General features: G+C 44.2%; 1 protein-coding gene across 2 annotated transcripts in view; it reads left to right on the top strand.

The window, feature by feature from the left end:
* Nucleotides 1-20,883, top strand: part of SOAT2 (sterol O-acyltransferase 2) — a 117,911-nt gene that overhangs the window by 79,205 nt on the left and 17,823 nt on the right. The window contains exons 10-12 of one of the 2 annotated variants that reach the window (XM_033939613.1): nt 633-730; nt 3,489-3,587; nt 5,045-5,180. In XM_033939613.1, coding sequence (XP_033795504.1) covers nt 633-730; nt 3,489-3,587; nt 5,045-5,180 — 333 coding nt within the window. The remainder of the gene's footprint in view (nt 1-632; nt 731-3,488; nt 3,588-5,044; nt 5,181-20,883) is intronic. The other variant, XM_033939614.1, reaches the window with a different exon arrangement.

The raw sequence follows: 20,883 nt of genomic DNA, 5'->3' as shown, positions 1-20,883 counted from the left end.
ATGAGTAAAAGCTCAATTTTCCATAATGTTAATAACATACGAGTGTGTTGAAGCTAACATCTAAATGAGTTGGTTCCTTTCCAAAAGAGGTCATCAATTAAAAGGAATTGGAGAAAGGGAAAATCTTGGGGAATTCTATACTTGACCAATTAGAGTTCTGACAGAAAACTCAAACCAATTAAAATCTCTCCCTGATATGCCTATGTTATTTAGGGACTATAATAAATGTTAACTTTAGAGTGAATTGGTTTGCTATAGTAGAATCCCTTTTCAGAGGTGCCTTTTACAAAGGTGCACTAGCGTTTTAGGCGCATGCACCGGATTAGTGTGCGCTAGCCGAAAAACTACCGCCTGCTCAAGAGGAGGCGGTAGCAGCTAGCACGTGGGGCATTTTAGCACGCGCTATTCCATGCGTTAAGGCTCTTATGCACCTTTGTAAAAGGAGCCCTTAGTCACAGATCTCCTATACTGTAGATCTCAAAATAGCTGATATTTGAGATGCACATTGAGTGAGCCATGGGAGTGGGTGGTTGAGAATTATAGGTAATGGTGACTTGGAAGGAGCTTGGAATGAAAGGGTGGTCTGTCTAATGTTGAACTTTCCTAATCAGATTGACTCCTGGTTTCCTTAGGCATACTTATTCTGCTGGTGTCATTTTATGGTTTTCTTCACTGTTGGCTCAATGCCTTTGCAGAGATGCTGCGTTTTGCCGACAGAATGTTCTACAAGGTAAGCAACTGAGTGACTCTATTCAAGAACTCTAGGAGGGATGGAAGGTAACAGCTGGGGCCCAGGGCAGAAATTAAGGAGAGGGCCCTTGATTCCCCCTCCTTTCTGCACCCTCTCCCTGATATCCCCACCTCCCATTACTAACACAGATAAAACAACTTTATATGACTTCTTTACACACAAAACAGACAGACCTTTACCAAATACAAAACAAGGGATCACAAATAAAAACTGAACTGGGAACCCCAATTAGAGAAATTAAAAAAAACCAAACAAATTTATGTTCTGAACACACAGGGATCCCAGGTCCAGGTCTGCCAAAAATTAGCCACCTCCCTTGCTATGACTTTTGGGGATCCCAAAATCCTGCCAGTTGAAGATCACTTCCTCCGGTCTGGCAGTCAGAAATCTCCAAGCTCTGTAGCTAGTGGCAATGTCCCTGAGCTGCTGCCAGTTGCAGAACTTGAAGAGTTCTGGTCTTCAGCTGCCCACCCCCCCACCCTCCACCCTTTACTCCCCATCAGCTGTCTGGTAAGCCACTGAACACAATACAAATATCTGAGATGCACAAATCCCAAAGCTAACACTTTTTCTACCTTTGTCATCTTGACATTTTATTTTTCTATCATGGCTGGTCGCATTTTGTCTCTTCTGCTTTCCTGTGTCTTCTGATAATTTCCTTTCCAGTGGTTGCTGTCCATATATTCTTTCTCCTGTTTCCTGTCTTGTTTCATTTCCTCACTGATCCTGTCTTTGATATACTGATTTTTTTTTCCTTTTTAGCTCTTCCTGCCCTTTTTTACTTTTCTGCCTCTCCATCCACTCAAATTTCACCCTTGTGCTTCTTTTTACTTTTCAGCTACCAACTTTCCCTCTCCCTTTCTCATGCTCTAGCTCACCCATTTCCCATCTCATGCCTTCACCAGCCTCCAATTTTGTTTTATCTTTCATCTACACTTCTGTACTTATTATCCTCTTCTCATCCATCTCCTTGCCATCCCCTCAGTCTCTCCCACATGATTCCACAATTTCCAGTATATCCCTTCCCTCCGTTCTTGTAACCCAGCATCTCCTGGCCCTCTCTCCCTCATGGTCTGACATCTCTCCCTGTCATTTTTCTTCCACCATCTTCCATTCCCATCTCTCACCTCCTATTCACCACCCCACCCCCTGGGTCCATCATCTCACATCCTCTCTCCTCCCCCTCTGGGTCTAACATTGCTCCTGCCCTCTTTCCAGATGTTCTTCCCTCCTCTTACCCCATGATACAGCATCACTCCCTCCAGCCTACCCCACTATCCAACATTTCTCCTTCTCATTCCCTGCTCCAACACATTTCTTGTTCTTTCCAACTGCCCTTCCATCCAGCCTACCTCCCCTGAGTCTAGCATCACTGCTATTCTCTTCTCTCTCCAAGGGCATAGCCACGGGGATGCCTTAGGGGCCCAGCCCAGCCGGCGGCTGTCCCAAAGCTTCCCCTCTGACACAACTTCCTGTTTCCACCTGGGCGGACAGCAGCAGAGGGGAAACTTCGGGGCAGCCACCATTAGCTGTTCGTGAGAGTCTGCTACACTGGGGCACCTCTGAAAAGGAAACTTTTGATTTTCAAAGGGATCACAAAGGTGAGGGGAAGAAAGGGAGACAGACCAATGAGGGGACCATGCATGGCCGTCTGGAGCTGTGGGGCCCAGGGCATTTGCTCTTTTTGCCCTCCCCTAACGCCTGCCCTAGTTTCTGCTATTCATTTTATTACTTAGAACGGAAGACGAGTTTCCTATTTAAGCTACTTTGTTCCTGACAAGGTTTCTGGCCTAAATTTAGTTCTCCTATTGCAACACAGGAGGGCTGTAATATCATTTCTCTTTTTCTAATCTCTTAACAGCTCCCTATTGTGAGTTGCCATTTTGCTTTCTCACTGTGCATTCACAATAAATTTTAAATGCATTCTGCGATGGCTGAAGACAAGAAGGCAGGGTTTAGATGACTTCTCTCCTTCAAAAGTATAGCTCTCAATTGATACCAAAATTTAGCTTATTACCTTATGACAGACTTGCCCCTCTATTCCACTGTGAGGCCATGACATGCCTGGATCTCCATATGCTAATAGATCCATAATGGCTGGATTCTCCTCTTATCTCTTAAAGATACATTGCAGACTTCAAATTATGGCTTTTATACATTGTAAGACTACAGAGTGACACTTATTTTTCAGGGATTCAACTAAAAGGGAAAATGCTTTCTTTTACTGCTTGCCATCTGCAAAATGTATTGATTTGCATTCAATTCAGTTAATATTCTAACTGATTTTTCACTGAGGAGATGCTAGTTTCTTTCTGTCTCAAGCTGTAGCTAGATGAAAAGCCTTATACTGTACAGTTTTGTGTCAGCTTCAGTAAATTGGAACAAGCTCACTCTGTAATATTATCCCTATTATAGTAATAGACCTATCTAGATAAGCTAGACTGGATTATCTCATCCGTTTCCTCAGTGTTTCTAAATGAGAATATTTACTTCCAGTCATTGAGGGCTACAACACAATCTGGTTTTCATGATATAATATAAATATTGATGATACATTTGCATATACTGACAAAAGAATCAGGCTCATTTACGTATTTTGATCACCATGAAACCAAAACAGGTTGTGACTCGAATGACCATAATAAAAGCACATCTTAAATTTTATCATGATATCCCATCTGCCTCTTTCATACACTGGATTCAGTTCTCCTCTCTATTTTAATCCTTTCCTCTCCAGGACTGGTGGAACTCAACATCCTTTGCAAACTACTTTAGGACATGGAATGTGGTGATCCATGACTGGCTATATTGTTATGTTTATCGGGACCTCTTCTGGGTAGGATGAATCCATGATACCAGCCTAATCTCCAGTTCTGTTGTGGATACACAGGAGTTTGTACTTGAGCTGTTGATTCCTACTACAGAAGGATACCACTTTAAGAACTTGAAACTTCTCCCCTTCTGCAGTGGAGAACAGCTATCTTCTCAGTTTTTCCTTCTGCAAACGAACTCAAGTGTTTTGTACAATCCCACTTTATTCCGGGACCAGTGGGTTATTTCCATCTACCCGCCAGGACTTTGTAGGAAGCCTCAAACTTTAGAGGCTTAAGCCACTCCCCTTTCTGTGCCCTACCCCTCATTAAACCCTTTTTAAAGAGACGTTCTCTTCCAACATCAAGAAACAAGTACAAAGGCTAAAGACTTCCTAACTTATGTTTTCTGGAAACTTAATTGAATTAAACTTAGGAAAATGAGCGAGGCAGATAGATGAACTCAGAGAAAAGCTTACAAATCCCAACATTCAGACTACACTTTTAAAGAGAATATTTCGTGAACAGATTTTCATTTTTAAAAACGGATGTGAACATTAACAAGCCTTTCAGTGTTTCTTTAAAGAAAAGAAACAGAATCTATAAATGCTTCAGAAGTATTTAAGAAATTAAAATCTTTAAAAAATTTCTTTATTCATTTTAAAGCCATAAGTAAGTGCAAAATAAAATACAATCATATAATTCTATAAAAGCACTTAAATACAATTACAATTATAATCTATGACAAAAAGATTATCACTCCCCCCCATAATTATATCTAAGAACTACAGTCAAATTGAGAATTGAAAAATACATTCCAACCCACCCTGGATGTGTATGACCAAAGGGCATAATCAGCAATCACTCTTTGCAAAATTTTGTCAAGAAATTAAAATCTTAATACAGAAAATGAAAGCGCAGAAAGAAAGGGCTCCCCCCAGTGCAGTGACAGCCACATGCTTCAAACAGAAGCAGGCGGCTTAGAAGGAGCAAAGGCAAAGAGACTCACCACTGCCATTACAGCCTCCTCTTTCTCTTTACCCCAATACCCACCCCCCAACTTGCACGATGTTGTTAAACTTTCATGTCACCTCCCTAATCCTATAGTAGCAGGTCTGGTAAAAGAGAAAAATATAGTCAAATAATTAGTCACCAACATGGGATGTCTCAAAGATAATTGGATTTATTTATCTATTTTACTGATTACATTCAATGCATATAAGTGCCATTGAATATCCAGTTAAAGATAATCAGATATCCACTTGACTTTTCCACTCACCAAACTACTCAATATGACCTATATGTATCTGTATTTTGATGTAAATGCTATTTTGCAGTCAATGCCAAAAATCAGCAGTTTATAAGCAAAGAATCAAGTGAGCTACTGCTCCCCCAGAAAAGCTACTGTGAACAGAACACAGTCTCTGGATGATGCTGTTCTGACAAAGCCATTTTCCTTTCATTTCCTTTGTTGTGTATCCAGCTACTGAATAAGAGGTTTCGGACATTGGCTTTACTGGCTGTTTTCCTTCTCTCTGCTGTAATCCATGAATATGCCATGACCTTAATATTCGGCTTCTTCTACCCAGTCATGCTCTGCCTTTTTACTGGCTTTGGAGGTAAGAACTTACTTGCCCTGTCAGAATGGCTTGTAGGAACCATGGGCTAGATGCACTAAAGAGGATCGGTAAGACCGTGTGGGTCTGCTCCGATATGATTTTTGGCCGATTCAAAAAGAGTTATTGATGACTAAAAAGTTTGCATGCAAATGATTCATGCGGAGGTTCATCGTAAACCCCGTTTCTCCTGTTCGATAGATTGCTGTGAGAGCGACGCTTACACATGCACATTGCCAGCAGGGGAAGCCCGAACAGCTGAGAGGTAGGGGAAGTCCCAAAAGCAGACTCCTGCCACTCAGCTGTTTTTCATTTTTTTTTTTTATGGGCACAGATGCTGTGTGTGTTACACACATACAATATCTGTCCCATTTTAAAAAAAGGAAAAAAAGCCCCCCCCTGCCAATGATGCCCAATCCGATGACCCCCAACAATGTGGCACCGGGAATTCCCACCCCCATGCTTGCGAAAATTGGCAGGATGGATGCCCTTTCCCTCCTTCCATGCTGCCTCCCCCTTCCACACAAGATAAAAATGTCAGGAGGGATGCCCACTCCCTCCTGCCACCAGATGCTCCCCTGAATCCCCCCTCGGTACCTTTATCCGGTTGGAAGCAGGAGGGAAGCACGGTCCCTCCACCTTCAAAGCTCATCATTCCAAAATAGCAGCCTTCTCTCCTCGATGCATCATGTGATGCACAGGGAGGGGCCCAAGGCCCTGACTGGCTGAGACACCTAAGGCCCCTGCAAAGGGGAGGGGCCTTAGGCATCTGAGCCAATCAGGTCATTGGGCTTCTCCCTCTGTATCCCATGTGATGCACGGGGAGGGGACCAAGGCCCTAATTGGCTTAGATGATTGGCCCCTTGGGAGGGGCCTTAGCCATCTGAGCCAATCAGGATCTTAGGCCCCACCCCATACACCACATGATGCACTGAGGGAGGGGCCTTAAACATCTGAGCCAATTGGGCCACTCACCATGTATCACATGATGCACCAAAGGAAGGTCTGCCATTTTGGATCGATGGGCCTTGAAGGTGGAAGGACTGTCCTTTCCTCCTGCTTCCAACTTTGGAAAAATACCCGAGGGGGGAGGTTTGGGGAAGCATCCAGTGGCAGGAGGGACTAGACATTCCTCCTGCCTTTTTGGGGGGGGAGGGGGAGGGTAGGGGATGGTTCGGGGGCCTCCATTGGCAGGAGTGAATGGGCATCCCTCCTGCCACTTTTTTCTTGTGTGGTGGGGGGAGGGGGTCAGCATAGCAGGAGTTTACATGGCATTTCAATATTAATGAGCTTATTTGCATGGTCGGATTGAAGAATGAGCGATTGTGCAGAAATCCACACGGTGAGATATTTTCTGTATCAGGCTGGTAAAGGGGATTGTCATTAAACCAATCAAAACTGTTAGTGCATCTGGCCCCAAGTGCGTTTGAGACTTTTTCTGACTGTGCTAACCTGTTGGAATTCTTTTTCCATTCAGGACTATGGGGAACTTGATTTAGGTACCGTTTAATGAAACTTCTGTTTTGAGAGGCAGTTATAGGTACCATTTAATGACACTTCTGTTTTGAAAGGCTTTTAATAATGATGACTAATTCATGCTGCCTTAGGCACCTGGGCTACTCCCATGGTATTTGGGCCAATCAGAGTCCTAGGCCATTCCTAGTGCATTCCAGGATGCACTGGGAAGGAAGCCTAAGGCTCTGATTGGCCCAGATGCCTAAAGCCCCTCCTCGGTGTATCCCAGAATACACCAGGAAGGGGAAGGCCCGCCATCTTTCTTAAGGTACAGGGCATGGTGGGATGTCAGGGTAGGGTGGTTGGGGGTTCGGGTGCTCGACATCAGGAGGGAGTGGGCATCCCTACTGCAAATCTAGGGGGGAGGGGTGTCAGGCAGGAGAGAATAGGCATCCTTCCTGCCGATCTTGGGGGTTGAGTGCTTACTTATAGCATCAAAATTGAAACTTGCCCAATTTTACATACATGTGCTGGTGCTGAAAGAGCCTGCCGCCAATATTCTATGCTGGGCCTTCCAACCCCTGCCCTTTCCGAGAATACACTTCTGCAGTTTGTGGGAAATGGGAATCAGCATTTACAGTATGGATTCCTGTGCATCCTAATAGAACCCACCATTATCAAGGTAAGAACCTAATCTGTCGAGAGATTTTGTGACGTTGCATTACTAATTTGTATGCAAAGGCCCAGATTTACATACATCTGCTGGTGCTGAAAGAGCCTGCCGCCAATATTCTATGCTGGGCCTTCCAGCCCCTGCCCTTTCCAAGAATACACTTCTGCAGTTTGTGGGAAATGGGAATCAGCATTTACAGTATGGATTCCTGTGCATCCTAATAGAACCCACCATTATCAAGGTAAGAACCTAATCTGTCGAGAGATTTTGTGACGTTGCATTACTAATTTGTATGCAAAGGCCCAGATTCTGTATAGGACGCCTATCCTGGATGTCCTATACAGGATCGGCCTACACCCACCCAAAGTTAACCCGATTCTGTAACCGACGTCCATGTTGCAGACGCCGGTTACAGAATCGGGTTTAACATGCCCAACCCCCTCCCCGGACCTCCCCCAACGGACCCCCGAAGATCGCCAGCAGGATGGTGCCCATTTCCTCCTGCCAGACCCCCAATGCCCCCCCTAAGATCGCCAGCAGGAAGGTGCTCAACCCTTCCTGCCGACAGAACCCGCCCCACGACAAGCACGGCAGGAGGGTACTCAACCCCTCCTGCCGAATCCCCAACGGCCCTCCCAACAATCACGGCAGGAGGGTACCCAACCCCTCCTGCCGGCCCCCCCAACAGCCCTCCCGACAATCGCGGCAGGAGGGTACCCAACCTCTTCTGCTGGTCCCCCCAACGGCCCCCCTAAGATCGTCGGCAGGAAGGTGCCCAACCCCTCCTGCCAGACCCCCCCAACGAGACCCCCCACCCTGGAACCCTCCCTTGGTCTTACTTTCAAATTGGACAGGATGGCTCTTTGCACGTCCGGCCAGCAGGCCCGCCTCTGTCCAAATGAGACGGGCCTTCCCCTCCCCTGTCCAACCCACAGGGATCCTAGGGCCTGATTGGCCCAAGCACCTAAGGCCCCTCCTATAGCGGGCGGCCCTAGGATCCTGTGGGTTGGGCAGAGGAGGGGTGGGCCCGCCTCATTTGGACGGAGGCGGGCCTGCTTGCCGGACGTGCGAGGAGCCGTCTGGTCCAACTTGAAAGTAAGATCAAGGGGGGGTTCCAGGGTGGGGAGGGTTTGTTGGGGTCTGGCAGGAGGGGTTGGGCACCCTCCTGCTGGCAATCTTAGGGGAGCCGTTGAGGGGGGTCGGCAGGAGGGGTTGAGCACCCTCCTGCCAATGATCTAAAGGGGGAGCTGTTGGGGGGATGGCAGGAGGGGTTGGGTACCCTCCTGCCGCGATTGTCGGGAGGGCCGTTGGGGGGGTCGGCAGGAGGGGTTAGGTACCCTCCTGACGTGATCGTTGGGGAGAGGGGAGACATGCGGCCGTAGCCACAGCCGCTATATTAATCGCGGCAGGGAGATCCTTGCCGCGATTAGGTACAGCGGCCGTGTCTACTTACCATGTAGGCCAGCATTTTGCTAGCCTACATTGTAAGCATCTCCCGTTCTGGTAGGGAGACACGTAGGGCCGCCTAGGTTCGCTTTAGGCTACCGCCTAGCCTTAGGCAGGCTTGCGGGCCTCTCTAGGCTCCCTGGAGGCACATTCAATATAGGCGGCCTGCCTGGGGAGCTTTTTTTTTTTGAAAAAGTGCCTCCTGATTGGCTGATTAGACAGCTGTAGGATGCTTACAGTTGCCTACAATCGGGAGCACTTTGCAGAATCAGGGCCAAAAAGCTTACTTATAGCATCAAAATTGAAACTTGCCCAATTTTACTTTCAGTAGTGAAGACATAGGATTCTGTACAGTATCCTTTACTTCCAATAAGTTGTAAATCTGCAGAAGAGCATCGCTTTAAAACTCAGAACTCCTCCCCTTCTGCAGTGGAGAACAGCTCTTGCTTTAGGTCTTCCTTCTGAAAGCAAACTCAGAAGTTGTGTTCTGATCTGCTCTGCTTCCTTTTGTTATTTTTGGGTATTTTTGTTGTTGGTCTTTGGATTAGAGATCCCCTTCTTGGGCTTACTCCACCATGGAAAGGATGCAGTCCTACATGGGTGGATTCTGCTCCCAGGTCAATCTCTTTGAGTACCTATGGAGCCAGCCTGCTTTGTGTCCCTTCAGGAGCTCAGGGTCCATTCCCCTGGGAGCTGCTCACCTGCTGATTTATCAATGACTTGAGCACAGGCTGTGGGGCCCCTATGTAACAACCCTCTGGGTATAACGGAGCCGGCTGTGAAGTTTCTCCCCCCAGCACATCACAAGGACTTCGGGAGTGGGATTCCGTGGTTATGGTCTGCCCAACCGGCATCCAGAAGATCTCCATTGGCAGATGTCTGCTGGATAATCTCTGAGACAGAAATCCTTTCCCTGTAGGCAAATTGATACAAGCTGACAGGTACCCGAAGTCACAATGAGTACTTCTATTATCCCTATGGGGATAATCAGGGGCGGGTCTAATAAAACCCAGTTTTGAGGATTTCTGAGGTTAAGGAAAGGTTTCACCACCTCCAAAATCCCTAGTTCACTATTTTTAATTTTTCTGTTTGACTTCAATGGGCTGTTTTTGGCACAAATTTTTTGGCAGCAGCCACCTTAGATTTTTAGCGATTTTTTTCTAAGTCCTATTTTCTGCCTCAAAACCCCTCAGTTTTGCCTAGGGATCATCTGTAATGTGGATCATCTGTAATGTGTAAAGCCCCCTTTAAGACCCCTAACTGGGGAATTAGAGTCTCCTCTGCAACCACACACTTGCATTTCTCCCTCTTGCTTCTCACGGTCTCTCTTTCCCGCAGACTGGGCTTTTGGGGGATACAATGCCCTGGAGGACTGATTAGAGGCTGAACCCAAAGCTCCCACCCCTTCCTCCTGTGCACTAAGGCATGTGGGACATGGCTGCTCCTCAGCCGGTAAATTTCCGTGATAAATGCAGGAATTGTGGCTAGTCTGACCTGGAGCATCTAAATTCCTGCATTTATCACGGAAATTTACCGGCTGAGGAGCAGCCATGTCCCACATGCCTTAGTGCACAGGAGGAAGGGGTGGGAGCTTTGGGTTCAGCCTCTAATCAGTCCTCCAGGGCATTGTATCCCCCAAAAGCCCAGTCTGCGGGAAAGAGAGACCGTGAGAAGCAAGAGGGAGAAATGCAAGTGTGTGGTTGCAGAGGAGACTCTAATTCCCCAGTTAGGGGTCTTAAAGGGGGCTTCGGGGCTTCTGGTGCAAGGTTTTTCTGACTTTGTCAGTGTTTTATGGAAACTTTACATAACAGGTCCAGGAAGTGCTGCACTGTCTATGGGCATGCAGGCTCTGCCTCAGGGGGATCCTTCTCCTAAGTAGGTGTTCCGCCACTAATTTCTGTCAAATGGGATGATCAGTGACACTCAGAAAAGCACACAGACAATATAAAGCATAAACAATAACACTTTATTATACTTATATATATAGATGAATATAAGAATAAAATAGCATCACCGTATCTCAGGCAAACACTCTTCCTTCACAATTGAGAATCCCTCAATAGATAGGCGAGTAGACATGGGAGACTGCCCCTTTAGACATCTTTGGATTCTGTTCCTGGAGACGTCTTGGATTCTAATGTTAGGAGCAGAATCCCGTCCTTATAAAAAGGTGAACGCTGTTGAGTTCAAAAGCATAAACAGCTGGGCCTGCTATTACGATTAGTAAAACAGCTGGTCCTGGTCTTTTGTTCCTTGTTTTGACAACACCCAGGTCAGGATATCAGAAGGAGGTGTTGCAGAAATGGCTTCCCATCTGGTTCCCTTTGATGTTGTTTTGGGCAACACTCAGGTCAAGGAGGTCAGAATGTTTCAGTTACCCCCCTGGCCAGTCCTTTTGATGTTATCAAGGAGGTGTTATAGAGACCGGTTTCCCATCTGTCTTTTTGATGCTGTTTGGGCAACTCCCAGGTCACAAAGGTCAAGATAGCAGATACTTGTTGTGGAAACCTTTGATGTTGTCTTGGCAACACCCAGATCAGATAAGCAGACTTGAGGAGACATATTACGTTAATTACCCCCTGGTCATAGGCATAACAGTCCACCCCTGGATCCTCAAGTCTGCACCTCCCAATAAGAAATCATCCGCATAAAGGGAGAGAGTGTCCTTTTGTATATACAATAGGTAAACCCACAATTAAGAAATGTTAACATAAGGATAGTTAGAGTAAGGAATGAAAAAACACCTTTTGTGCCGTAGCCCTCCCTCTAGTAAAAGCATTCCACCAAGGGTGTGCAGTGGTAGCTTCAATGTGATCTGCCACAGAATGCAAGTTAGTATTGCAAAATTCAGTATCTATAGGATTGCTATATTTTGCATGGCTTTCTTTATAGAAGGCAATCGGCAAAAGAAAAATTAATATTCACATTTGATACTGAAAAGGGAGCTTGAATAGCATGAATCACAAATTTAATAGTACTGCTAGCAACACAAACATTTTTAAGTGATATTTCTTGTATAAAGGTATAACCTTGCGGTGGAATGGTCCATTGGCACAAATTGTCATAGAATGACACGTTTGTTTTATTTTGTTCATCTATTTGTTGCCCATGATAAGTGGGAAACCCTAATTGGGGTCTCAATGTCAAAGGCATCACCGTAAAAGGACACATTGTTTCATTTCAAAATTACACCATTTTCTATCTAAGGGTACAGAATGTGATGTGGTTTTAAATCAATGAGATATCGTAGTGTTAGTTCATGATTATGTACAGTATTTGGCACCCATTCACCTTCCCATCAAAATACATCTGCTACTCTGGAGCCAAAATATGCTTGTTTGCCAGCCAGTATTTCAGAAACAATAGTATTTACTATACCTCAGGTTCTACATTTAGGTAAAGGTAAAATGGGAAAATTAATTTTCCCTTCATAAATTATTTCCTTATGTTCTAAACCTGGTATTCTTGCATTCCCTAATATTTCTTGCTAATTAGGCATTTTACTTGAAAGTATCACGTTTAGGGAATCATGGAAATTAATAATCTTATTAATATTATATTTGTGCTCTTACTCATGGCTTACATACTTTTAGGGTAGCTTCATATTCACCATCGCTCACTGCAGTTATCTGGTATCCCGTTTTTCTTAGCAGCTTTGGTTAGGGTCTGGCTATGCTCCAGTTTCAATAGGCTTGCTATGCCACTCACATGCCTTCACTCACGTAAGAGTCAAGTGCACCACCCCCAGAGACCAGCACTAATGTGAAGTGACAGGATATAGGTTCACTTCTATTCCCAAGTCGGTGCCACATTATAGCATCATGGCACGGTACTGTATGTCTGGTTGAGTGTCATCATCTTCTCGATCTGGTGAAATTTTCTCTTAACCCAGCATGTTAGCCAAATCATCAGAATAAGAGAGCAGAGCTGACCAATTCTATCACAAAGGGATGAAAGTCTATATGGAATAACATTTCCCAATACATGATTTTCCAAGGAAAATATTTCATCATGACTGTTTAGCTTCAATGCTTTAGTTACAATAAACACCCCTAGTGTTAAAAGAGAAGATAAGAAAAAAGAAGAAAAAACACTTTATGTACAGAATGTGATAAGATGTGACACAATTCTTGTGTGTAAGGTAGTATTTGTTTGAGATAAATTACCCCCTGGTCATAGGCATAACAGTAGGCGTCTCCCTTTGGAGCAGAACTAGGATGATTAGATGTCTCTTTCCATGCCCTTATGGCACCTCTGCGTCTGTGGATGATTTGAGATCCCTTTTGGGGTCAGGAGACAGTGATGATCCCTCAGTGCATTGCCTTTTCAAATCAGCTTCCATTTCACATGTCATTTCTGTCACCCTTTCTACATTGAAGCTTGATGCCCAGCAGCCCTCCACCTCTTAGTGCTCCACTTTGAGTGCCATTAATGCACAGATGACCGTTTTTCCTGCTTATCTGAACATTACCTCCTTAGTCACTGACCAATGGGAGTCACCTGAAGGCTCTCTAAAGGTGGCCAAAGCTATGTCTAGGCTCTGTCCTATGGCTCCAGATTTCCATCAGCTGTTTGTGCAGTTGAAATTGGACTCCACAGTAGTGCAAGTGACCAAGCGCACCTCCCTTACTAGTGAGGGTGGAGTGATGCTAAAGGATGCACAGGACTGTAAGGTGGACATAATCCTTAAAAGAGAATTTGATATGCTGGCTATAGATATCAATTAGTACAAACAGGGCTTTAAATCACTTAAAATGGCTTTAGCTAACTTAACAATAAATACCTACTAACTTTAGAAAGCCTTCTATTGCACTTATCATTTTTTATTACCACATAATAAATATATTTATAGCACACTGATTTAAATAACATATTACCAAACCACACTCTCTGTGAACAAATCATACAACACAACTGTTTTCTTTATAAAATAGCTCAATGGGCATACCCCATTGGGCCAGAAAACCTGTAATGGACCAAAGCCTTTTCTGTTTCAGTTCCTTTCAAAACCACACCGTTAAAAAAATTATCACACGTTCTCTTGCTTTATTGCAAATTGTTACCACAATCACATGTTTGCAAGTTTATTTAAAAATTTGATTTGATCACAATATTGTAATTCAAAGCGATTTACGAATAATAATAAAATCAGGGTAAGAAAAGAACCCCCCCCCCAACAAAAACAAAAACCACACAATTGTTAAAACAATGACACTACAGGACACAAGAGGAGGATAGTTTTAATTACAATTCATAAACAAAAAAAATGAACATAGGGGTTAAAACAATAGGATGGGAAATAGTTACCCACTTAATTTTCATTTAAAGGAATTTTAGTCCACTATATAGTTATATAGAATTCGAGCAGCTCAGTAGAAAGCATCTTTAAAAAGCCAGCTTTTCAAGAGACCTTTGAACTTACTAAGTGATATTTCTTCCCTTATATAAATTGGAAGCGAGTTCCAGGTTTGAGGTGCTGTAACAGAGAAGATCACGTCCCTCCTCGAGTAAATGAATCTTAGTGAGGGGACTGAGAGGAGAGATTTCTCCTCAGATCTTAAAGATATTTTTGGAATATAAGGAATTAGAAGTCTTTCTAAAAATGCAGGGGCTTTATTCATTAAAGTTTTGTGTGTATGTAATGTTATTTTGTATGTAATTCTATAGTTTACGGGTAACCAATGTGCTTTTTTTAATAAGGAAGTCACATGATCAAATTTTTTTTCTTTTGGTAATTATTTTTATTGTGGTATTTTGTAGGATTTGTAATCTACATATTTCTTTTAAAGTTATTCTCTTGTACAAGGCGTTACAGTAGTCTATTTTTGATATGACTAATGAGTGAATTAGCATATTCAATGATGATTCATCAAGGAATGAGGATAATGATCTAATCATCCTTAGCCTATAAAAAACAGCTTCTAATCAGTGAACTTATTTGCTCGTGATAATTCAATTTCTGGTCCAGAATAACTCCTAATCCACACAAACAGAAGCTGAAGAAGCAGATCTTAGAGATCCTGGATCTACTGAACCCCATGGCCTGGCATTATCTTCAGGTGAGGGGCTATATGACAACCTCCCTGGATGTTGTTCCCTGGACAAGAGCTCATATGTACCTGCTCCAGTACTCTCCTCTGTCCAAGTGGTCTCTTTGCAGATGCAGCTCCCCTGAACCTTGGGGCAAAGTACAGCTTGTGCTGATGGCTCCAGGAGGATGCCCTGTTGAGGGGTATGCCTCAGGGAAAGTACCAGTTAGTAAGAGAGAGGAGAGGCAGTTGGATAGCTTGGCTTTGAAAGAGATTGGAACGACTTTCATAATGTTTGGGGGCAGCAATCTAATCTGCAATAGGAAATGGCGTATTTCACGTAATGTTTGGAGAATTGCTGCCAGGATGGTGTAGTGAAGTTATTCCAGGCCATGTCTACCCTAGGGTCATCTTTGTGTTGGGCAACCCGGTAGTCCAAAAGGTTGGTTGAGGAACCCGCTAGTTTGGATCTCAAATTGATGATTTTGTTGTTGAAGAATTCAGCCAGGTCATCTGACTAATTCAAAGAAATTTCTACTATTGGTTTTCGGCGATCCAATTTTTTGAGCGTAAAAGTTAGAGCGTTTCTTTGTTATTAGTTTTTTGTATTCGTTTAATTTTAGTCTCCAATTTGACCTCCCCACACTGTCCCCTGATTTCAACCATTGTCTTTTGAGTTTCCGTAACTCCCATTTCATATTTCCTAACTTGGTATCATACCAGCCATCCAGATTCTTGTTTCTTATTTTTCTTAGTTTAGTGGGGGCCATTTTGTTTAATATTTGTGTACTCATGTTGGTCCAGGAGTCTGCCGAGAAGGAGTCTGAGTCTGGGCTAGAAGATAGGTCATAGTGTGACCAGAATTCTATTGGGTTCACCATACCTCTGCTAGCAACCATTTTTTTAGTTCTTTTTGTCACCTTGGGTTTGTGTGGGGGGCGTCTTACTTGCCAGTAGAAATTGAAACTGCATAAGCGGTGGTCTGACCATAGCAAGTCGGTCCATATAGCCTTGTTCCAGTAAATCTTGGGATTGGTTGGTTCTTTGGTAGAAAAAGTGACAAGATCTAGCTGTTGGGCTTTTTGGTGGGTCTTTTCTGGAGGCGGCACAAAGAAATCAAGTGAAGAAATGAAGGAAATTAGATCTTTGGAGTCACCCTGCTCTGTCTGCTCAAGGTGAATGTTTAGATCGCCTGCCAGTAGGTTGTGTGGGCCTAGTGTAGAATTTGTGAGGAGGAATTCATAGAAAATGTCTTTGGCTGGAGGAATGTAGAATAAGGTGATTATTAGAGCGTCTTCTAACTGATCTGACCAGAGTTTACAGGACATGATTTCGAGGTCCGCTAAGGAGTTTGAGGCTAGGATTGTGGACTTGAAAGATTCTTTTAGGATGATGGCTAGTCCTCCTCCTTTGCCTCTGCTTCTGGGTAGAGATAAAATTTTAAATCCCGTCGCGTATAATAATGTCGTTGTCTGCAACCAACCAAGTTTCCGTTAGAAGAACAAAATCGGAGTTGGCTTCATCCAGCCAGCTGTGACTTATTCCTAATTGAACGTATGTTTAAGTAGAAACCCTGAAGATTGTGATGGTAAGAAGCGTCGGTGGTTACAGAATAGGTAATCTTTCTCAGTTTCCGCTGTCTTTTACAGTAGGGTCTTCTAGATTTTTGTGAGGTGGGTATGACTGGGATTAGGAGCATTTGTATAAAGGATTATCAGTTCTAAGATGGTTTGAGTTGGCTGGGCGAGATTTTATGAGTACTGGGATAGGGATAGCAAAAAATGCAGCAACTGACCTGCTTTTGTAGCGGATCCAATAGACCATGAGGGCCCAAATCAAACAATTGGTTAAGAGAGCCATCTTATATAGAGTGGTCCAAGAGACTGAGAGGCACGGTACAGTACTTGTTTTAGAAATGCTTAGAGAAAGCATATTCGCATTTAGCCAATCATGAATTTTAGCTAATTTGAGATCGATGGTTGAGATATCATTTTGGTTAGTAGGGTCAATGGTATGAAGGGGTTGAAGCTCATCGGCATAAGCATAGATAGTGAATTCAATCGATTGACAGAGGGTTAAGAGGGGAGCCAGGTAAATATTAAAAAGTAAAGGGGACAGTATGGAACCTTGTGAAATGCCAAAGTTAGAATTAAAAGATTTAGAAATTGTGTTATTGAAATGAACGGTGGATACCCTATCAGAAAAGTAGGATTTGAACCATTCAAGGACTTGATCAGTTATACCAATGGATGCAAGTCGCTGAACAAGGAGATGGTGATCTATAGTGTCAAATGCGGCAGCAAGATCTAAGGAGACAAGAAAGACAGATCCATTTCCTCCTATATTGTGCAAAACAGAGATCACACATGGCAGGAATAGTGTTAGGGAAGTGCCCCTCTGTGTCCATAACCCCCCTGCAGCATTCCCCTTTGTGTCACTGTCCTTATGCTCCCATCCATGCCTACCATCTCCCTTCTTTTCATACATCTCCCTGTCTAGCTTCTTCCCTCTCTTACTCCCTTACACCAATGTGTCTCCCTCCCTCTTTCCTCCCTCCCTCCATTATGTTCAATATTTCACTCCCTCTTCCTTCATCCCTTTGGTTCAGCATCTCTCTTTCCCTTCCCTTATCTATCTTCCTCCTCTTCCCTACAGCCCCCCACCCATGGGTCCAGCACCTCGCTCACTTCCCTCTAGCCCCACTCCCATGGGTCCAACACCTCTCTCCCTTCCCTCCAGCTCCCAGGTGTGGATCCAGAACTTCTCTCTTCCTTCCAGCACATGGGTCCAGCACCTCTCTCCCTTCCCCCCAAACTCCAGACCAGATAAAGCACCTCTCTTTCCCTATCCTTCAGTTCCAGCTCTGGAGCCAACCAGCCAGTCAACAACCTCCCATGGATCCAGCAGCCCATGCAAACCACAATACCACCACTTTGCAGGTCCAGCAGCTTCCCCAACTTCATAAGTACAACAGCCCCAGCAAACCTTCTCCCCATGGACAAAAAGAGAAAAATAAAATCTTGCCACTCCTGTACCTGCGGGTCAGCCTGCCCCTGTATGCCTCCCTCCCCACTTCCCCTCCTGTCTCACGCTATCAATACCTTACGACTGGAGTAGCTTCAGTGACCAAAGAAATAAGAACTTCACACTCGCAGGTCAGCTCAGGGGCCTTCCTTTGGCTGAGTCCCTCCTTCCGATATAACGTCTGGTTTGCGAAGTTCTTCTTTCTTTGGTCACTGAAGCTGTTCTAGTCGTAAGGTATTGATAGCACAGGGTAGGAGGGAAGGTGGGGAGGGAGACATACAGGGGTCGGGTTGACCAATGGCAATTACATTCTTATATTGCAGGAGCAAGGCTTTCATGGGGTACAGCAAATGGGCTTAATTTTTCCCTGTTCCTGCAGGTTGCTGCGGAACAGGGTATCCGTGTCATTCTCTACTGTAGGGAACACTTCCTCCAATTTATGAAGTTAGGGAAGACAACTGGACTCAGATTACGGAACCCTGCAAGATTGGTACTATGACTCCAGCCGCCCGTGAGCTGAAGAACCAGTATGCTGCCCTGGAAGTGAAGGAGATGAGAGCATTCCAGGGAAAGGACCAAATCTTGAAATCCCTAATATTGCTGGATCCATGCCCACTAGAAGGTGTAAGATGGTGGTGGTTGGTTATTCTCTTCTGAGGGGTACAGAAGCATCCATCTGCAGACGAGACATGATGTCCTGGGAGGTATGCTGTCTACCTGGTGCTAAAATCCAAGATGTTACAGAGAGATTGCCAAGACTCATCAAGCCTAATGACTATTATCCGATGCTGTTCATCCACATTGGCACTAATGATACTGCCAATTGCCCCTGCAAATGTATCAAAAGTGATTTTGTGGCTCAGAGAGAAGGTAAAACAGTCAGGTGCACAGGTGGTATTCTCATCCAACCTCCCTGTTGAGGGTAAAGGCCAGGTCAGAGAAGCATGCATCCAGGAGATGACTGTGTGGCTATGTGGATGGTGTCATTGAGAGCGTTTTGGATTCCTGGACCATCGGATGATTTTCCAAGGGCTGCTGAGTAGGGATGGAATACATCTATCAAAGAAGGGAAGAAGTGTGTTTGGCAGCAGGCTGGCTAATCTATTGAAGAGGGCTTTAAACTAGAAGTGATGGGGCAGAGTGATCAAAGCTACTGGGTGAGTATAAGCACTCAAGTAAGTAAATCACTGAATACCTCTAAATGGATGGGAAAAGGGGGCAATGTCTAGAAAGCAGTTTATACTAATGCTCAAAGTATGGGAAACAAGATTCTGGATCTAGAAGCTGTGATGGAAGAAGATGAATTGGATATAGTGGCGATCACAAAGAGATGGTTCACGGAAAACCATGATTTTGATGTAGTCATACCGAGCTATATAATCTGTCAGGAAAGGTAGGGTAGGAAGAAAAGGAGGGGGACTAGCGTTATGTGTTAAAAATCATATTAAAGCCACACAATTGCAGGATCTGCAGGACAAGGAAGAGGCATTGTGGATCAATTTGGAAAGATGGAATGGTAAATATATTTATATTTTAACATGCCGGATATTGATTGCGGTATTCCTATTGCAGGGTCTTCTACAAGTAGGGAGATCTTGGATTCTCTACAAGGAGAACTGTTCCAGCAGTTGGTAATGGAACTCACATGGGATGGAGTCATACTGGATTTAGTGCTTACAAACGGGGAAAGTGTTTCTGATGTTACAGTGGGTGATCATCTGGCATCCAGTGATCACTGTATGGTAGTTTAATATTAAGATGGGTATAGAGAGGGCTCATGCAAAAGTAAAGGTTCTAGACTTTTAAGAAACTAATTTTGTTCGGATGGGGGATTACGTCAAGGAATTGTTGTCTGGATGGGAATGTCTGGAAGGAGTAGAAATGCAGGGGGCAAAACTGAAAGGAGTTGTTGTAAGGACGACAATTCTTTTTGTGAGGCAAGTAAGTAAAAGTAAGAGGAAAAGAAGGCCGCTTTGGTTCTCAAAAGAAGTAGCTGAGAAGGTAAGGAATATTGTTAGCTTTCATAAACTACAAAAGATCACAGAAAGAGGAAGACAGGCAAAAATATCTGGAAAAGTTAACATAGTAACATAGTAGATGATGGCGGATAAAGACCCGAATGGTCCATTCAGTCTGCCCAACCTGATTCAATTTAAATTTTTTTTTTTTTTTTTTTTTAATTTTTTTCTTCTTAGCTATTTCTGGGCAAGAATCCAAAGCTTTACCCGGTACTGTGCTTGGGTTCCAACTGCCGAAATCTCTGTTAAGACTTACTCCAGCCCATCTACACCCTCCCAGCCATTGAAGCCCTCCCCTGCCCATCCTCCACCAAATGGCCATACACAGACACAGACCGTGCAAGTCTGCCCAGTAACTGGCCTAGTTCAATATTTAATATTTTCTGATTCTAAATCTTCTGTGTTCATCCCACGCTTCTTTGAACTCAGCCACAGTTTTACTCTCCACCACCTCTCTCGGGAGCGCATTCCAGGCATCCACTACCCTCTCCGTAAAGTAGAATTTCCTAACATTGCCCCTGAATCTACCACCCCTCAACCTCAAATTATGTCCTCTGGTTTTACCATTTTCCTTTCTCAGGAAAAGATTTTGTTCTACGTTAATACTCTTCAAGTATTTGAACGTCTGAATCATATCTCCCCTGTCTCTCCTTTCCTCTAGGGTATACATATTCAGGGCTTCCAGTCTCTCCTCATACGTCTTCTGGCGCAAGCCTCCTATCATTTTGGTCTGCCTCAAGTCTTCTTACGTCTTTCACCAGATACAGTCTCCAAAACTGAACACAATACTCCAAGTGGGGCCTCACCAATGACCTGTACAGGGGCATCAACACCTTCTTCCTTCTACTGACTACGTCTCTCTTTATACAGCCCAGCATCCTTCTGGCAGCAGCCACTGCCTTGTCACGCTGTTTTTTCGCCTTTAGATCTTCGGACACTATAACCCCAAGGTCCCTCTCCCCGTCCGTGCATATCAGCTTCTCTCCTCCCAGCATATACGGTTCCTTCCTATTATTAATCCCCAAATGCATTATTCTGCATTTCTTTGCATTGAATTTCAG

Source organism: Geotrypetes seraphini, chromosome 3, assembly GCF_902459505.1.
Source record: "Geotrypetes seraphini chromosome 3, aGeoSer1.1, whole genome shotgun sequence".
NCBI lineage: Eukaryota > Metazoa > Chordata > Amphibia > Gymnophiona > Dermophiidae > Geotrypetes > Geotrypetes seraphini.
This window is presented reverse-complemented; position numbering and strand designations above follow the sequence as displayed.